Raw genomic sequence first — 19,007 nt, forward strand, 5'->3', positions numbered from 1 at the left:
GAAGCTTTGAAAGTGGAATTCTTTCCCATTCTTGTTTTATGTACAGCTTCCGTCCTTCAACAGTCCGGGGTCTCCGCTGTCCTATTTTACACTTCATAATGCGCCACACATTTTCCATGGGAGACAGGTCTGGACTGCAGGCGGGCCAGGAAAGTACCCGCACTCTTTTTTTACGAAGCCACGCTGTTGTAACACATGCTGAATGTGGTTTGGCATTGTCTTGCTGAAATAAGCAGGGGCGTCCATGAAAAAGACGACGCTTAGATGGCAGCATATGTTGTTCCAAAACCTGTGTGTACCTTTCAGCATTAATGGTGCCTTCATAGATGTGTAAGTTACCCATGCCTTGGGCACTAATGCACCCCCATACCATCACAGATGCTGGCTTTTAAACTTTGCGTCGATAACAGTCTGGATGGTTCGCTTCCCCTTTGGTCCGGACGACACGTTGTCAAATATTTCCAAAAACAATTTGAAATGTGGACTTGTCAGACCACAGAACACTTTTCCACTTTGCATCAGTCCATCTTAGATGATCTCGGGCCCAGAGAAGCCGGCGGCGTTTCTGGATGTTGTTGATAAATGGCTTTCGCTTTACATAGTAGAGCTTTAACTTGCACTTACAGATGTAGCGACGAACTGTATTTAGTGACAGTGGTTTTCTGAAGTGTTCCTGAGCCCATGTAGTGATATCCTTTAGAGATTGATATTGATTTTTGATACAGTGCCGTCTGAGGGATCGAAGGTCACGGTCATTCAATACTGGTTTCCGGCCATGCCGCTTACGTGGAGTGATTTCTCCAGATTCTCTGAACCTTTTGATGATATTATGGAGCGTAGATGTTGAAATCCCTAAATTTCTTGCAATTGCACTTTGAGAAAAGTTGTTCTTAAACTGTTTGACTATTTGCTCACGCAGTTGTGGACAAAGGGGTGTACCTGGCCCCATCCTTTCATGTGAAAGACTGAGCATTTTTTGTGAAGCTGTTTTATAGCCAATCATGGCACCCACCTGTTGCCAATTAGCCTGCACACCTGTGGGATGTTCCAAATAAGTGTTTGATGAGCATTCCTCAACTTTATCAGTAATTATTGCCACCTTTCCCAACTTCTTTGTCACGTGTTGCTGGCATCAAAGTCTAAAGTTAATTATTATTTGCAAAAAAAAAAAAGGGTTTATCAGTTTGAACATCAAATATGTTGTCTTTGTAGCATATTCAACTGAATATGACTTGAAAAGGATTTGCAAATCATTGTATTCTGTTTAAATTTACATTTAACACAATTTCCCAACTCATATGGAAACGGGGTTTGTAAGTCGCAGTTTTTTTCATAGTTTGGCTGGGGGTGCGACTTATACTCCGGAGCGACTTACGTGTGAAATTAGTTAACAATTTACCGCAAAATGTCCAATAATATTATTTATCTCAATCACGTAAGAGACTAAGTGTATATCAGCAATCGTCACACACACACACACACACACACACACACACACACACACACGTCAATCAATAAAAATTTGGCGGGGGCGGGTCATGGCAGAAATGCATTGTGAAAAAAAAGATGCTACCTGCTACTACTTCCGTAAACATATATCATGTTTTCTATCTTATAGTTATTTGAATAACTCTTACCATAATATGTTATGTTAACAAAGCAGGCACCTTCTCAGTTGGTTATTTATGCCTCATATAACATACACTTATTCAGCCTGTTGTTCACTATTCTTTATTTATTTTAAATTGCCTTTCAAATGTATTTTCTTGGTGTTGGGTTTTATCTAATGAATTTCCCCCAAAAATGCAACTTATACTCTAGTGCCACTTTTGTATTTTTTTCCTTCTTTATTATGCATTTTCGGCCGGTGCGACTTATACTCCGGAGCGACTTATAGTCCGAACAATATGTTAAATAAGTCAACTTTGATTGATTGAATATGATACTGGCATGGAAGATGAACATAAAAGCTGATTGTATCAAAGCCATAAATGAACACACCTCGTCTTCTACTGTCGCTGGTCCCTTGGAGCGAAGTCTCAGCGTTCCCTTGCCGTTTCCGACCTTGTTGTCATTGCTGGGCTTGGCCCCTTTGGACCTGGGCTCTAGCATTTCTGTCAATTACAACAAATGATATTAAATAGCCAATACACTACATATTCAATAACAGCGGTCAGTGTAAATCGTGAAGTGAAAGCTCACCAAAGGCCTTCATGGGCTCCACCAATTTGAGGGTGAAGGTCTTGTCCTTGGGTAGCTCTTTGAGCATGCGGGCCACCTCATAGTGCCGTGTTCCCACGATGTTGCGGCCGTTGATGCACTCGATGTGGTCGCCCACGCAGATCAACTTCACCTTGTCCACAACGCTGGCCTCCTTGATGCGCTGCCAAAAGGCGAGTACACACAATCATTTCTTCTAGTATTGTTTCTCTCCACTGCCTAATACCTGCTGACCTACTTTGTAATCTTTAAAGCCATCTCATCTCCAATTAACTAGTGAGTGCAACACATGCCAACTGGAGTACTTTCCATGCTTCAGACTCGGGCTGGGTGATGTGGCCTTTTTTTTTAATATCGCAATATTTTTCGGTCATATCGCGATACACGATATATATCTCGATATTTTACCTTAGCCTTGAATTTAACACTTGATACATTAATGATTCCATGTGTCTACATTAAAACAATCTTGTTCATACTGCATTAATGTATGCTCAGTTTAAACTTTCATGCACAGAAGGAAATCACACCTAAAAATAAAAAAAAACACTATTTTTTTCATACGGTGTTGATCTGGAAATGTTTCCCTCTGCATTTTGATGGTGTGGGCATGTTGCACCGAACGGAGATGTTGACATGCGGAATTAGCACTCTTCATTCTCTAGCGGGTGACTTTTCAAATGATGCTACATATTAGCAGTAATGCTACTTTTCGTAGCAACGGTTTTGCCCCACACTTGACAAATTACGGTTGTCTGGTCGTCATATTCCCACTTGAAGCCAAACCACCGCCAGACGATGGACCCTGTGCTGTTTTTCTTGGGAATTAATTATTCCTTCATCTGTTACCAGTTTCGCACCTTCTTTCCCTCGTATTACCACTAGCATTACAGCTAACTTTACCCATGCTGCTACCTCTCTGCTCCGCGAGGGCGTATACGTGTGTAAGAAGGTGTGCTTGCTGTCAGTGAGAAGGACAGACAAGAAAGAGTGAGGAGAGCCTATAGTGCAGGGGTAGGGAACCTATGGCTCTAGAGCCAAATGTGGCTCTTTTGATGACTACATATGGCTCTCAGATAATTATATTTATATAGCGCTTTTCTCTAGTGACTCAAAGCGCTTTACAAAGTGACACCCAATATCTAAGTTACATTTAAACCAGTGTGGGTGGCACCGGGGGCAGGTGTGTAAAGTGTCTTGCCCAAGGACACAACGGCAGTGACTAGGATGGCGGAAGCGGGAATCGAACCTGGAACACTCAGGCTGCTAGCACGGCCACTCTCCTAACCGAGCTATGCCAAGTAACCGTGTAACACTCTTCCATATCAGTAGGTGGCAGTCGGTAGCTAATTGCTTTGTAGATGTGGGAAACAGAGGGAGGCAGAGTACAGGTAAAAAAATGTCTAATGCTTAAACCACGGTTAGGGAACCTATAGCTCTAGAGCCAGATGACTGCATATGGCTCTCAGATAAATCTTAGCTGACATTGCTTAACACGATAAGTAATGAATAATTCCGCTGGTAATCACAGTTTCAAAAATAACGTTCAAATTATAAAACATTCTCATGCATTTTAATCCAACCATCTGTTTTCTACCGCACCTGTTCAAGATGTCGCATTAATGGTAAGAAGTATTGTATGTATTATTGGTTAACTTTTATAATAACAATGTTGTTAAAAAGAATAAGAGACTTATTATACTCTACAAATGTTGGTCATACTTAAAAATGCATGAATTTAGTTGTATTCAGTGTTGAAAAATATTATATGGCTCTTGCGGAAATACATTGTGAAATATTTGGCTTTCATGGCTCTCTCAGCCAAAAAGGTGCCCGACCCCTGCTTCAGTGTAATGCCAGCAGCGAAAAGCAACTGCGTGAGAACGTATTCTCCAATATCACGATAGTCATTTTCTATATCGCACAGAGACAAACCCGCGATGTATCGAGTATTTTGATATATCACCCAGCCCTACTTCTGACAGTAATTAAAAAAAAAAAAAAAGTTTCCATCCATCCATTTCCTACCGCATATTCCCTTTGGGGTTGCGGGGGGCGCTGGCGCCTATCTCAGCAGAAGGCAGGGTACACCCTGGACAAGTTGCCATCTCATCGCAGGGCCAACACAGATAGACAGACAACATTCACACACTAGGGCCAATTTAGTGTTGCCAATCAACCTATCCCCAGGTGCATGTCTTTGGAGGTGGGAGGGGCCTATCCCCAGGTGCATGTCTTTGGGAGGTGGGAGGAAGCCGGAGTACCCGGAGGGAACCCACGCATTCACGGGGAGAACATGCAAACTCCACACAGAAAGATCCAGACCCCGGGATTGAACCCAGGACTACTCAGGACCTTCGTATTGTGAGGCAGACGCACTAACCCCTCTGCCACCGTGAAGCGTGTCAGTTTTAAATCCATTCTTTGCATCTTTAATTGTGGCTTGCAGTGCTTCCTGTGCATCACATGATGGCACATGTGAGCAATCTGTGTGACACTGAGACCACATAAGCTAATTACACACATAGCAGCAACAAAACAAACACTACAATGGCACTGCAGACATCATAATCCTCATTTGGATGCAGAAATTAAGGGCCTTAATAGTATTATGACAAAGCAAGATGGCAATCATCCTCTCTTTCCTCCTCATCTGTGGACGTGAAATGAAGGTAAAAGAGCACCTTGATGAAGGCGTATCCCGATCCGTTGTCGGTGATGGTGAGGCCGAGGGCGTCCTCCGACTTAAACACTTCCACCTCCTTCTTGATCCCTTTGATGTGGGCGAAGATGAAGTCCTCCAGGCCAATCTGCCCCCCGAGCAGCTTGTCCATGTCAATTTTGTGAGTGTTGAGTGTGCAGAAGAGGATCTGGAACATCACACCCACACACAAATCACAGGACGGCAAGGATATAATAGGGTTGAATTTGGAGGAAATTGAAGTGACAAATACAACATCTAGAAGGCGCGTTAGTGGTTGATGGCCCTGGGTGTCATCAGTGTGTGCGTGTGACAAAGAAAATGACAAGTGACCTTCTGGCTTCACACTTTGGAGCGCGAGTTAGTGTGATCAGCAGAAGCGCTAAGCTGATTCCCCCGCACTTTAAACAGATTGCACAGTGACACCCAGCAGCAGGGGCCTGTCTGCTGCAAGTCATTTATCTCGCTCCCCAGTCTTGCTTACATGCTCTAATCTGACGAATCACAACATTAGATACACTTGCACAAGCTAATGACATCCGTTACGAGAGCCGCGTAAAACAATTCCATTTAATGCCTATTTTTTCTTGACATTTGTATCATAATACGCCTATTATTGTGTAATATGTGGTACAATTTCTTGCATTTTGGTCCTCCCATTTGGCTAGTGAGCATCATTATCTTTTGCAAAGTCGCCATATGGTATTTGATGTCACAATATCGTGCAGAAAGGGACCAAATCATTCCTGTTAATTGCAAAGGTGCGCCAATCAGACATTGACAAAGACGCCTTGTCTTTTGCAGCTACCAAGCGGCCCTGCTCATTTACACGCATCAAAACATGCGTTGCCGTAGCAACCGCACAATAATAGAAGGGGGGCGATAAAGTAGAAGGGGGGGCGATAAAGTAGAAGGGGGGCTCGCAAAGGGAGAAGTGCAAGCGCAGGGGAGAAAAGGAGGCCAAATGTGTGGGTGTATGCTTTCTGCGTGGCGAGGCACACAAGTACACGCCCACAGCCCGTTACCAAGGCTTCTGGCGGCGTTAAGCAGCTTCACGGCGCCCCAGGCAGCCTTCAGCACTTCTCCCCTCCTGCTGTGCCCTAAGCATTGGCTGCTGGCTGGAGCCAAGACGCCGGCGCCTGCTCCAAGTACCCCCAACTCACCACCACACCTCCCACGACCTTAAACCCTCCACAACAACATAAAGGGAGGCGGCCTGATAGGGACTCGATGTACTGAATGTGTTTATCTTCACCCTACAAACACAGACACACACACACTGCCTGACATTATCAATGTTAGACTTCTAGACTACAAACAAGCATAATAAAACATTAAAAACTAGAAGGTGTAGGCATAATATTTGATTATTGAGTATTAATCAGTTCTGTGAATTTTTTAATGCTGTAAAAGGACAAACCGAAATTTGGATGCCTTTATTAACTCGTATGTACTTTTCTTAACATGTTAATTCTGTAACTTTAAACATAGTGTGAGCTATAATTATTTATTGTTTATATGGTAATTGTATTGTCCAGGCTGCAGCTAATGTAGGTACAACAATACAGCCACTTTGTGGGAGCATTTTTAAGTCACTTGAGAGCATGGATGTTAACATTGCACAGAGAGCAAAATGGAAGCTAAACCAACAAAACCTGAAAGAGGAAAAAAGAACTCCTTTGTTTGGAATAAAAAAAGTCAGCCATTGACCAAACAACAGTAAGCTATTCTGCTGAAACATCCATCCATCCATTGTTTACCGCTTGTCCCTTTTTTGGGGTCACGGGGGGTAAGATAAACACAAATAAGTTGCGTTTGGTCATTTTAACGTGAAATAAATAATATCAATATTACGATATTTTCTTAATTAATATCTTGTTTAAAAATATATCGATATATCTTACAAACTCGACATACTGCTCAGCCCTACTCTGTAATGTAGTTACTGAATAGTTCATTCCAGTGTGTCCATAGTAATCATCATTTTATGATTGCATTACATATGTAACTGTTTTACAAACTTTAATCTACAAACCCCGTTTCCATATGAGTTGGGAAATTGTGTTAGATGTAAATATAAACAGAATACAACGATTTGCAAATCATTTTCAACCCATATCACCACATGGGCTCAGGAACACTTCAGCTGTCACTAAATACAGTTCGTCACTACATCTGTAAGTGCAAGTTAAAGCTCTACTATGCAAAGCGAAAGCCATTTATCAACAACATCCAGAAATGCCGCTGGCTTTTCTGGGCCCGAGATCATCTAAAACGGACTGATGCAAAGTGGAAAAGTGTTCTGTGGTCTGACGAGTCCACATTTCAAATTGTTTTTGGAAATATTCGACATTGTGTCATCCGGACTAAAGGGGAAGCAAACCATCCAGACTGTTATCGACGCAAAGTTCAAAAGCCAGCATCTGTGATGGTATGGGGGTGCATTAGTGCCTAAGGCATGGGTAACTTACACATCTGTGAAGGCACCATTATTGCTGAAAGGTACATACAGGTTTTGTAACAACATATGCTGCCATCTAAGAGCCGTCTTTTTCATGGACGCCCCTGCTTATTTCAGCAAGACAATGCCAAGTCACATTCAGGACGTGTTCCAACAGCGTGGCTTCGTAAAAAAAGAGTGCGGGTACTCTCCTGGCCCGCCTGCAGTCCAGACCGGTCTCCCATCAAAAATGTGTGGCGCATTATGAAGCGTAAAATACGACAGTGGAGACCCCAGACTGTTGAACGACTGAAGCTCTACATAAAACAAAAGTAGGAAATAATTCCACTTTCAAAGATTCAACAATTAGTTTCCTCAGTTCCCAAATGTTTATTGAGTGTTGTTAAAAGAAAAGGTGACGTAACACAGTTGTGAACATGCCCTTTCCCAACTACTTTGGCACGTGTTGCAGCCATGAAATTCTAAGTTAATTATTATTTGCAAAAAAAAAATTGAGTTTATGAGTTTGAACATCCAATATCGTGTCTTTGTAGTGCATTCAATTGAATATGGGTTGAAAAGGATTTGCAAATCATTGCATTCTGTTTATATTTACATCTAACACCATTTGCCAACTCATATGGAAACGGGGTTTGTAGAATAGTGTAACCAAAATTGGGTTAAACCTACAACAATGAACCCATAGAGAAGAAACCCTCTTTATCAACAACACACTCTTCTTGTATGTGCAAGTCATTCATTTTGCACAGTGTTTAAAGTTTGCTAGCGAAAGCATCGTATACATCGTCTCCAATAATAGCGTGTGATTCGACAGGAACATGGACACCCAACTCCACCCAAAAATGCTGCTTTTGTGCTTTAACGTAGTGCGTTTAAAAAAAAGGGCGACTAAAAGCACACCTGAACTTCTCACAGGGAAACACCCGGTTATGAAACATGACACAGCAGTGGCCCTGCCCACAACCTTTTCCAGCCTCAGAGAGCTCAAAAAAAGGTCAATGTTCATCTCCATTTGGTCTTCCTGTGTCAGCTGCTTGAAAACGAGAGTGCTGAGGTCAGCTGTGTGGATTCTTTGAGAAGGAAATGACAGGAATCAGCATTAAGGTGCTGCAATGATTGATTAACTGTGGCTACACGAAGTTGTAAATAAATGGCCGCCACAGTATTTACTGTGCTCTATCGTAGTAGTTGCGTTTTTCCTTTGTTTCTTGCATTGAACAAAGAGAGCACAGTCTACCGAGTCAAATTCCTTGTGTGTTAAACATACTTGGCCAATAAAGCTGATTCTGAGTCTGATTAACAGACTGGTGTCGCACCACATTGGGGTTGAGCAAGGGCCAAGTCTACATCCAAAAAGACCTAATGCTTCAAACGCTTAACACTCACTGTAACAAAGACTGGGGTCCTGTATCACAAATGTGACAAACACTAAAGAGACCCGGTCATGTGTCTATGTTCGCCATCAAGCGCTGCAGGAAGTCCCTCATGTCCCGTTGGCGGAACAGATAACCTGCCGTGGGCGTCCCAAGGGAGCAGCTCTGCTTTGGGCCTCCTCCCTCAATAAACATGTGTTGGCGCCACTTGCATTTTGATACCCAGTTAGGGATTTTATTAATATCTCGATATTCTTAGGCCATGTCACGATGCACGAAATATATCTTAATATTTTGCCTTAGCCTTGAATGAACACTTGATGCATATAATCACAGCAATATAATTCTATGTGTCTACATTCAAACATTCTTGTTCATACTGCATTAATATATGCTACTTTTAAACTTTCATGCAGAGAAGGAAATCACAACTAAGTCAATTTACCATAACTGTTTTTATTAAACAGTTATTAAGCAGTGGCACAAACATTCATGTCATTTCAAAACAAAAAGTGCAAGATTGTCAGAGACATTTTAAAGGGGAACATTATCACCAGACCTATGCAAGCGTCAATATATACCTAGATGGTGCAGAAAAAAGACCATATATTATTTTAACTGATTTCCGAACTCTAAATGGGTAAATGTTGGCGAATTAAACGCCTTTCTGTTTATGCTTCTCTGAGCGACGACGTCAGAACGTGACGTGACATCGGTACTCAACGCCATTTTTCCCTACAAATCAGCTGTTATTTTCCGTTTTTTCGACTGTTTTCCGATACCTTGGAGACATCATGCCTCCTCTGTGTGTTGTCGGAGGGTGTAACAACACGATCAAGGATGGATTCAAGTTGATTTACGTAGAATGTGCATCGATTAGCATGGCATGCTAATCGATGCTAACATGCTATTTAGGCTAGCTGTGTGTACATATTGCAGCATTATGCCTCATTTGTGGCTATATTTACATCTAGCCTTTCCCTCCATCCACATTTAATGCCAAACAAACGACGGATTTAAGTTGCTCCAGTGTCAAGACATGCTACGACAGAGATGGCAAAAATGTCTGGATATCCTGCGACACTCAAAGCAGATGCATTCCCAACGATAAAGTCAACGAAATCACAAAGGTGAGTGTTGTTTTTGTTATTGACGTATGTGCTAATCGGACATATTTGGTCGCGGCATGACTGCCAGCTAATCGATGCTAACATGCGATTTAGGCTACCTGTATGACCATTTTAAACTATATTTACATCCAGCGTTTCCTTCCACCCACATTTAATGCGAAACAAACACTTACCAATCGACGGATTTAAGTTGATCCAGTGTCAATGCGAAAGTCCTGATCGGTTGGTCTGGACATTTTACCGGCGATGCTAACGCAAAGATGGCCGAATAGCGTCAATAGCTATTCGCTCAATAGCTTCAGTTTCTTCTTCAATTTCGTTTTCGCTATCTGCCTCCATTCTCCAACCATCTGTTTCAATACATGCGTAATCTGTTGAATCGCTTAAACCACTAGAAATCTGGGTCTGAATCCGAGCTAATGTGGCTATATCTTGCTGTGCTATTCGCCATTGTTTGTATTGGAATCGCTATGTGACGTCACAGAGAAATGGACAGTGGCTTAAGCAAATAGCCAAAATCAAGCACTTTAAAGCTTTTTTAGGGATATTCCGGGAGGTGTACAATTTTGAAAAATAAAATAAGCCACTGGGAACTAATTTTTATTGGTTTTAACCCTTCTGAAATTGTGATAATGTTCCCCATTAAAACAAGCAATGAGTGCACGTTTGTGTATGTCAGTAAGATGACATATCAAAACAACACTAAATTAAAGTGCACTTTTTGTACAGAACGCCACTACAATAGTTTAAAACAAATAAAGTGCACTTTTGTGCATGATGTCACACAAGATATTTCAGTAAGTGTAAATGAAAATGAACTGCATATCAAATAGTATACGTCCTTCGCTATGTGGTAGGTTCCTGGGAACGTTATCTCCTTCTGTTGTTGACTATTCTTTTCATACTGTGTTGATGTGGAAATGTTGCTTGGACATTTTGTTGGTGTGGCACCGAACGGAGATGTTGACATGTGGAGTTTCAAGCACTCCTTATCCTCTAGCGGGTGACTTTTCAAATGATGATACATTAACAGTGGTGCTACTTTTTGTAGCAACGCTTTTGCCGCAAAATTGTTGAACCTTTTCCCGCTTGAAGCCAAACCACTGCCAGACGATGGACCCCGTGCTGTTTTTCTTAGGAATTAATTCTTCTTTCATTTGTTACCAGATTGGCACATTCTTTCTCTCATATTACCACCTGCACCACACCTTTGGCATCACAGCTAATGTTACCATGTCGCTAGCTGTCGTGTGAAGTTGCACGTGACGTATGTAAGAAGGTGCGCTTGTTTTAAGTCTGTGAGAAGGAGAGACAAGAAAGAGTGGGAAACGCATGCAGTGTAATGCCCGCAGCAAGAAGCAACTGCGTGAGAACATGTACTCGAATATCACGATATAGTCATTTTCTATATAGCACTGAGACAAACACGCGATATAGATATATCGCACAGCCCTATACCCAGTGGATTCTGTGGAATTTTTATGTTTCAAACTATAAATATTGTGATTATTTACACTAGTATTGATTGCTACTATTGGCAGATCTAGTCAATTGAGGCATTCGGCTTTAGTTTTATCATCATGTGTCATGTGTGTGGGATAATCATACAAACAAACAATCTGATAGGCTTTCATTGGAAAAATCCGACAAGAATGTACAAACTTTACGCTTTACTTGACTTCAAAAGGTGACCAGCACATCCTCTGGGTTCATGGTCTGATTCGGACCAGTTTTTCAAAATGCAATGCTCGCTCGGAGTGCTGTAGATGTGTAGGTGTGGCCTGGAGAAGCTATTTGCCTACAATTTAAATGGGCGGCTTACATACCACTAACACCAGTGGACATCAGCGCTTGCCTTCTGGTCTGGCACCAGACTTTTCTAATCCAACAGATTAGGCGTTGTTATTTATTTGTCGGAAGACCGAGCGGGCATGTTTGGATGCAACACACACCTTGATTGTGGAATGTGTACACAGGTGGTTTTCATTTAAGGCGCTAGTGTGAGAAGTGATCTTTTGCATAACCCTGTTTACAGCCCTCGATTTTCAGCAATTTTTTTCTATCTTGTCAACAATAGACAATGCAACGGAAATTAGACGTGGATATACTTCAGAGTATTCAATGTACAGCTTGTGTATTAGTAGAGGTTAGGGATGTAACCATTTGAAAATTCATATCATGGTTATTATTATAGCGGTATTGTTGAATGTTGAAAGCCCAGTTTATGTGGTATCACCCAAGTTCACTTTCTCTTTTAATAGTTGTAAAAAAATACATTCGTGTCATATCATATATATGTGTATATGCCATATAGATCAAATACTTTTCCTAATAGAGCACAGTTTGTAGGTTCGGTGTGCCCAACTGAATAGCTCTATTGCTCAGTAATGTGTATATATATATATATATATATATATATATACGTTTTGCTGTGGTATGTAATTCCTAATGTAGAAAGTTGTTAATGTGTCCTGTATTCATGTCAACATTTACGATATCAAGTGAGCTAGCGCCATTCGCTATCAATCCCAGTTTTTAGATCATTTTAATTTACAAGAGTAAAACTAACCGGCAAAAGTTTGCCGTGGTTATCATTAGAGCTGAAACGATTCCTCGAGTAACTCCAGAAAATCGATTACAAAATACATTTGAGGAATTTTCACTGCCTCTAGGCCTCGTTTATTTTTATTAAAGACATTTTTCTCATTTAATAAACAGTAGTCAAAGCTCACATTTCGCACATACTGTTTAAGTGTTGCATAGCATGTTTACGTCACAGATCATCAAATAAATCTACCGGTAAATTGGCCGAATTTTCGGTGCATCCCTACAATCCCTACCATGAATTGATTTACGTGGACCCCGACTTAAACAAGTTGGAAAAATGTATTCAGGTGTTACCATTTAGTGCTCAATTGTACGGAATATGTGCAACTGTGCAATCTAATAATAAAAATTTCAATCAATCAATCAATCAATCAATCAATCAAAAATCAACCATGGACGTATTTCAGCTGTGCGTGTCAGCCTTCAATAATGCAAATCAAAAACAGGCATTTAGGAAATAAAAGACAATGAGGCCAAATGCAATAATTTATAGCACATCTCAACATGTGTAATTAAACCTTAGTTAAGCAAAAATATAATTTATTCAATTACTCGATTAATCGATCGGGATATTCGATAGGAGGTTTACTATTAACAGACATGTACATTTTTTTCAATAACTGCCAATACAAATAAGTACACCACACAGTGAACATGTCCAAATTAGTGTAGTTGGTATGGATATTTAGTGTGATCATGGTTCCCTAGCACGGCCTTAATCTTCTTGGACGTGGTATTGCGCAGAGCTGCACATGTTGTTACTAGAACTCTCTTCCAACTCTGGTGGATATTTGACTTCTTTCACTTCCTTCATAGGGCTGCAGCTATCAATTATTTTAATATTAGAGTTATCTATTGATTTATTAGCCCAGGGGTCTCAAACTCAATTTACCTGGTGGCCACTGGATGCAGAAACTGGGTGAGGCTGGGCCGCGAGAAAAGATTTCTAAAAAAAAAAAATCTAACATCCACTTTTTAATGAATTCCCCTTCTATGATTGGCTTTCCCGCCCTAGCAATATACTTGCCAACCGTCCCGATTTTTACGGGACACTCCCGTTTTCAGTGCACCTCCCGACAATCACCTCAACCGACGCACGTAGGGGGGCTGGGGTGGCTGGTGGTGGGTTTTGGTGGTAGCGGGGGTGTATATTGTAGCCCGGAAGAGTTAGGGCTGCATGGGATTCTGGGTATTTGTTCTGTTGTGTTTTTGTTGTGTTACGGTGCAAATGTTCTCCTGAAATGTGTTTGTCATTCTTGTTTGGTGTGGGTTCATAGTGTGGCGCATATTTGTAACAGTGTTAAAGTTGTTGATACGGCCACCCTCAGTGTGACCTGTATGGCTGTTGAGCAACTATGTCTTGCAATCTCATGCGTGTAAATTTAAAAGGCAGATAAAACATATAACCGGGCTTGCACGCTGTTTGTACAGGATGTAGAGGGCGCTAAAGACAGTGCCATTATGGCACCCCCTGAATATTGTTGATTGGGTGAAAATTGACAGGAATTCGAGACAATGGATGCCCTGAAATTCAGGGGACTCCGGGGAAAATTGGGAGCGCTGGCAAGTATGGCGCTGTCAAGCGCCATTCATATAAAATTCCCGGGCCGCACTAACATTAAATTGTCATATCAAGGTGCGGGCCGCAAAATAACGTCTCGTGGGCCGCAATTGTTTGAGATCCCTGCTCTAGCCTCAATGCAACCTTTAAGGAAAATAGTTTAAATAAAAAAGGATTTTTCTAATGACCATTATTGTCTCTTTTTATAAATGCACATACCATTGAAATGTCATTTTTTCCCAATGGGAGCATCATAATACAGTATATTACTTCCATCATAAAATAAGTTGTAGACAGCCTGTACTCTACAGTATATCTATGCCCAAACAAGTCAAGACAAAGGCCAGGATGTCCTCATTAAATATTATTGACGGACATGATGGAACAAATAGCACCAGAAGTGAGAAAAAAACCTCCCTCGTCTGGCTGTTTTTTCAGAAGGTGCGAGACAGATTTGTGAGCAACGCGTCTCTCGGCTTCACATCCCAGCGTGCCGAGGACAGCAGTCTGCGTGGTGGGACAAAATTAAAAATAGGAGCCGAGAAGGTGGCCACAGCCTTTTGTGTTAGTAGTAGTATACTGCAATAAAGCATTCAACAATAAAATACAGTTATCTAATGTACCTATGCTGGGTTTAAAGAGCAAATGCTGACAGAAGACAGGGTGTGTTCTCCTAATGACCACCACATATGAAGCAGTTTACCCGAATGCTTACATGTTGGTTAAACTTGCAGTGTTTAAAAAAAAAAACCTAAAAGGAAGAACCTCGGTACATTTTCTCAAAATTTTATTAACAGTACATTTTATTGAAGAATTATGTAGGATTGGATTGGATTCATTTTGCAGTAGGTCAATGTTTCCCCTACAAATGTTTTAGGTGGCACCAACACCTTAGAGAGGGTCGGGATATTATTTTGGCAGCAAATCACAACCGATTTAATTTAGGGTTATCATAAAACAGGTTTATAATGTTATGGAACAAACTAAATAGCCTTATCCCTTTTATTGTACTTACACAACGACATGACATCTCTTTCTCTACTTCAGGAGTATGCAAAGTGTGGCCCGGAAGGCATTTGCAGCCAGCATCTTGTTTTTGTTCGTTTTTTACTAATAAATAAACACATCCCAGAGTCGAGCGTTGCACAAAATAACTAACAAAAAAATGGAACTGTCCCAAATTCCCCCAAAAGTGGAACCAGAAAACGTGAATGAACAACAGTGTGTGCGTCCTATTGTATATGGTCTTTGATCATATCTGTGCATCTTGTCATGATGAGAATGTGGAGATATTTCTTGCCAGATATGTTAAGTTTTCGAGTGTGCTAAAGCTCTTAAAAGGTGTTAATTGGCGTAATGATAATAATAATAAGTAAAGAATAATAAGAAGGAAAATATCTCAAGGGAATTAGGAATTACACTAATTTGCTTTGTCATCTATCACACAAAAATGTGGATGTTTAATCAGTTTGTTAAGGCTACATTCACTGACATATTTTGTATTGCTTTTAGTAAAGTAGCCACCGTATCCTCCAAATTTTGCGTAAACGACCCTAGCCGGAAAAGATTTGGACATGCCTTTCTCTTCCCGGTCAAATATTTACTATTATGCCTAAGGGGAAAATGGATCAATCCATAAATGTGTAGTAGAGATGCGCGGATAGGCAATTATATCATCCGCAACCGCATCACCAAAGTCGTCATCCACCCGCGCCAACATTTTATCAGAACCGCCCGCCACCCGCCCGCTGAAATTCATCAGAGGTCAGCCACCTTTACCACTCACAGAGCTATTTAAACCCGTTTCACAGAGTAATGAAGACAATGGGAGCCGCTAACGTTCTCGCAAATATCCATTGGCGTCCATCCTGATGACAAGAATATGGGCGTGCTGTGAAGCCGTTGCCTTTAACACCTTCAACAACAGGTACAAACCGATTGTTAGTCCGGCAACATGTTGTGTGCAGCTTCCGCAATCTCACGGACAAGATTGAAAGGCATACTGGGTGACACATAGTACACTGATGGTTGTGATATAAACAACTTTAACACTTACTAATATGCGCCACGCTGTGAAGCCACACCAAACAAGATTGACAAACACATTTCGGGAGAACATTCCTCACAGTAACACAACATAAACGCAACACAATAAATACCCAGAATCCTTTGTATCTGTGATACAGCATGAATATATTTTACACCCCCCGCACCCCCACGACCATTAGTGTACTCTGTGTCACCCAGTATGCCTTGCAGTCGTGTGCCTGTTGCTACGGAAGCCACACACAACATATTGCTGGACTGACAAGCAGGTCGTACATGCTGTAGAAGGCGACAAAGCCAACGGCTTCATAGCACGCCCTAATACTTATTAACTGGGTAACTGCCTGCAGTCATTCTAGAGAATATTAGCGTCTCCTATTGTCTTCTTCACTTTGTTACACAGGTCTTAAATGGCTCTTTGAATGGTAAAGGATACCGATCCCAGAACCACGTATATCAAATATTTCCGGATGGTTCAACTGCCACCACTCTAATTAGAATCTATTTTTTCATCATGTCACCCGCCCGACCCGCGGTTTATCCGCGGACTCCGCGGAGGAGACCGCAAACCGCGCATCGCTAATGTGTAGTGTTGATACTAAGGGAAGTATTATTATATGATCCATGCAATAGTGACTATGAAAATGGGACCCATTACCTCCCTGCTTGGCATTCAGAATCAAGGGTTGGAATTGGGGGTTAAATCACCAAAATGATTCCCGAGCGCAGCCACCGCCGCTGCTCACTGCTCCCCTCACTTCCCAGGGGGTGGAACAATGGGATGGGTCAAATGCAGAGAGTAATTTCACCACACCTAGTGTGTGTGTGTGACTATCAGTGGTACTTTAACTTTAATTAGATTGATATTTTATATTTTCCACAAATATTTGTGGTTGTTATGGTTTACAAACTCAGGGAATACAGCCCTGCATAAAGAATAAGGAACTAGTTCACATATGTTGATATTGTCACACAGCCAATAGCACTCATCATAACTACATTATAAAAATTACTGTAAATACATCTGGTCAGGATGCCACCTGAACGCCTCCCTAGGGAGGTGTTTCGAGTAGGCCAGGGGGAAGACCCAGGACACGTTAGGAAGACTATCTCTCCCGGCTGGCCTGGGAAGGCCTCGGGATCCCCCGGGAGGAGCTGGATGAAGTGGCGGGAGAGAGAGAAGTCTGGGCTTCCCTGCTTAGGCTGCTGCCCCCGTGACCCGACCTCATATAAGCGGAAGAAGATGGATGGGTGGATGGACAAGTGATCGGCAAAAAATTCATAGTAACTTTTTACGTCAGGGGTCGGGAACCTTTTTGGCTGAGAGAGCCAAAAAGCCAAATATTTTGAAATATATTTCCGTAAGAGCCATATAATATTTTTTTTAACACCGAACACAACTAAACACGTGCATTTCTAAGTAAAACCAACATTTCTAGAGTATAATAAGTCTCTTATTCTTTGTAATAACATTGTTATTCTGAAGCTAACTGTGGAGGGGGCGTGGCCTGCGGGCCTGCAGCAACAGGTGCGTAGATTCCCCACCTGGGCCTTGTTATCTAATCACCTGTCGTTCTGTTATAAGCAGCAGCCAGGAGGAGAGATGGGATTGGGGCTGGAAATACAATTGCTGGAAAACAACTGAGATATTTTTTGAAAAATAAAACAATATTGTAACCCTGAAACAGGCTCTCATGTCGGTGCTTGGTGGTCTGAAGAACCCCCAGCAGGGCAAGCCCCACACTAACCAATAATAAATAAATAACTACTTACCACTGACGCAACTTCTTGAACAGGTGCGGTAGCAAAAAGGATGGATGGATTAAAAATGCATGAGAATAATTTACATTTTGAACATTATTTTTAACACTGTGATTACCAGCGGAATTATTCATTACTTATCGTGTTAAGCAACGTCAGCTCAGATTTATCTGAGAGCCAGATGCAGTCATCAAAAGAGCCACATCTGGCTCTAGAGCCATAGGTTCCCTACCCCTGTTTTACATGCTTCTTCCAACAATCAGAAACGAGAATAATTGGGAACCGGTCATGGTCATTCCGCTAACACACTTGACAACATTTAATATAACAGAGCTGCTGCAATAACTTGGTTGATGTCTTGACTAATATGACGGTAAAGCTTCCATACATTTGAACTAGTTGTTTACTTTAACAGGGGGACGGTCCTGGCGAAGTTGGTAGAGTGGCTGTGCCAGAAATCTGAGGGTTATTGGTTCAATCCCCACCTTCTATAATCCTAGTCACGTCCGTTGTGTCCTTGGGCAACAACGGACCCACTACTTCCAACCACGCAGTCTGATAGTTTATATATCAACGATGAAATCTTAAAATTGCAACACATGCCAATACGGCCGCTTTAGTTTACTAAAAGTTGCAATTTTAAATTTCCTGGGAGGTATCTTGCTGAAAACGTCACGGAATGATGACGCTTATATTGACGCGTGCGCATGACGTTATTGGTTGGAGCGGACATTTCAGCCCAGCACCACACACGGCTGAAAGTCGTCTCTTTTCATGGCATAATTACACAGTATTTTGGACATCTGTGTTGCTGAATCTTTTGCAATTTGTTCAATTAATAATGGAGACGTCAAATAAGAATGCTGTTGGTGGAAAGCGGTGGATTGCAGCTGCCTTTAGCAACCAAAACACAGCCGGTGTTTCTTTGTTTGTTGTGAAGCTTTAACACAGAGCGGTCAGGGGAACATGTTTCTCTACGTCAACCAGCAAGTTTTTGGCTGGGAAAATTGTGATATTAAGTCGCCTCTTACCGGAGACTTCAGTGGATTACACGACCTCCTCATGCAGTTCAAAAAGGCAGCTGGGATCTTGGCTCCTCGGCTTCTCTCAGAGACACTGGCGTTCACCGCAGCAATCCGACTTTCAG

At 41.7% G+C, this 19,007-nt stretch overlaps 1 protein-coding gene across 1 annotated transcript in view; it reads right to left on the reverse strand.

The window, feature by feature from the left end:
* gipc2 (GIPC PDZ domain containing family, member 2) overlaps positions 1 to 19,007 on the reverse strand; it is a 30,350-nt gene that overhangs the window by 9,389 nt on the left and 1,954 nt on the right. The window contains exons 2-4 of the mRNA XM_061919635.1: positions 4,905 to 5,090; positions 2,203 to 2,383; positions 2,002 to 2,114 (exon numbers count right to left, since the gene is read on the reverse strand). Coding sequence (XP_061775619.1) covers positions 2,002 to 2,114; positions 2,203 to 2,383; positions 4,905 to 5,090 — 480 coding nt within the window. The remainder of the gene's footprint in view (positions 1 to 2,001; positions 2,115 to 2,202; positions 2,384 to 4,904; positions 5,091 to 19,007) is intronic.

This window comes from Nerophis ophidion, linkage group LG14 (assembly GCF_033978795.1).
Source record: "Nerophis ophidion isolate RoL-2023_Sa linkage group LG14, RoL_Noph_v1.0, whole genome shotgun sequence".
NCBI lineage: Eukaryota > Metazoa > Chordata > Actinopteri > Syngnathiformes > Syngnathidae > Nerophis > Nerophis ophidion.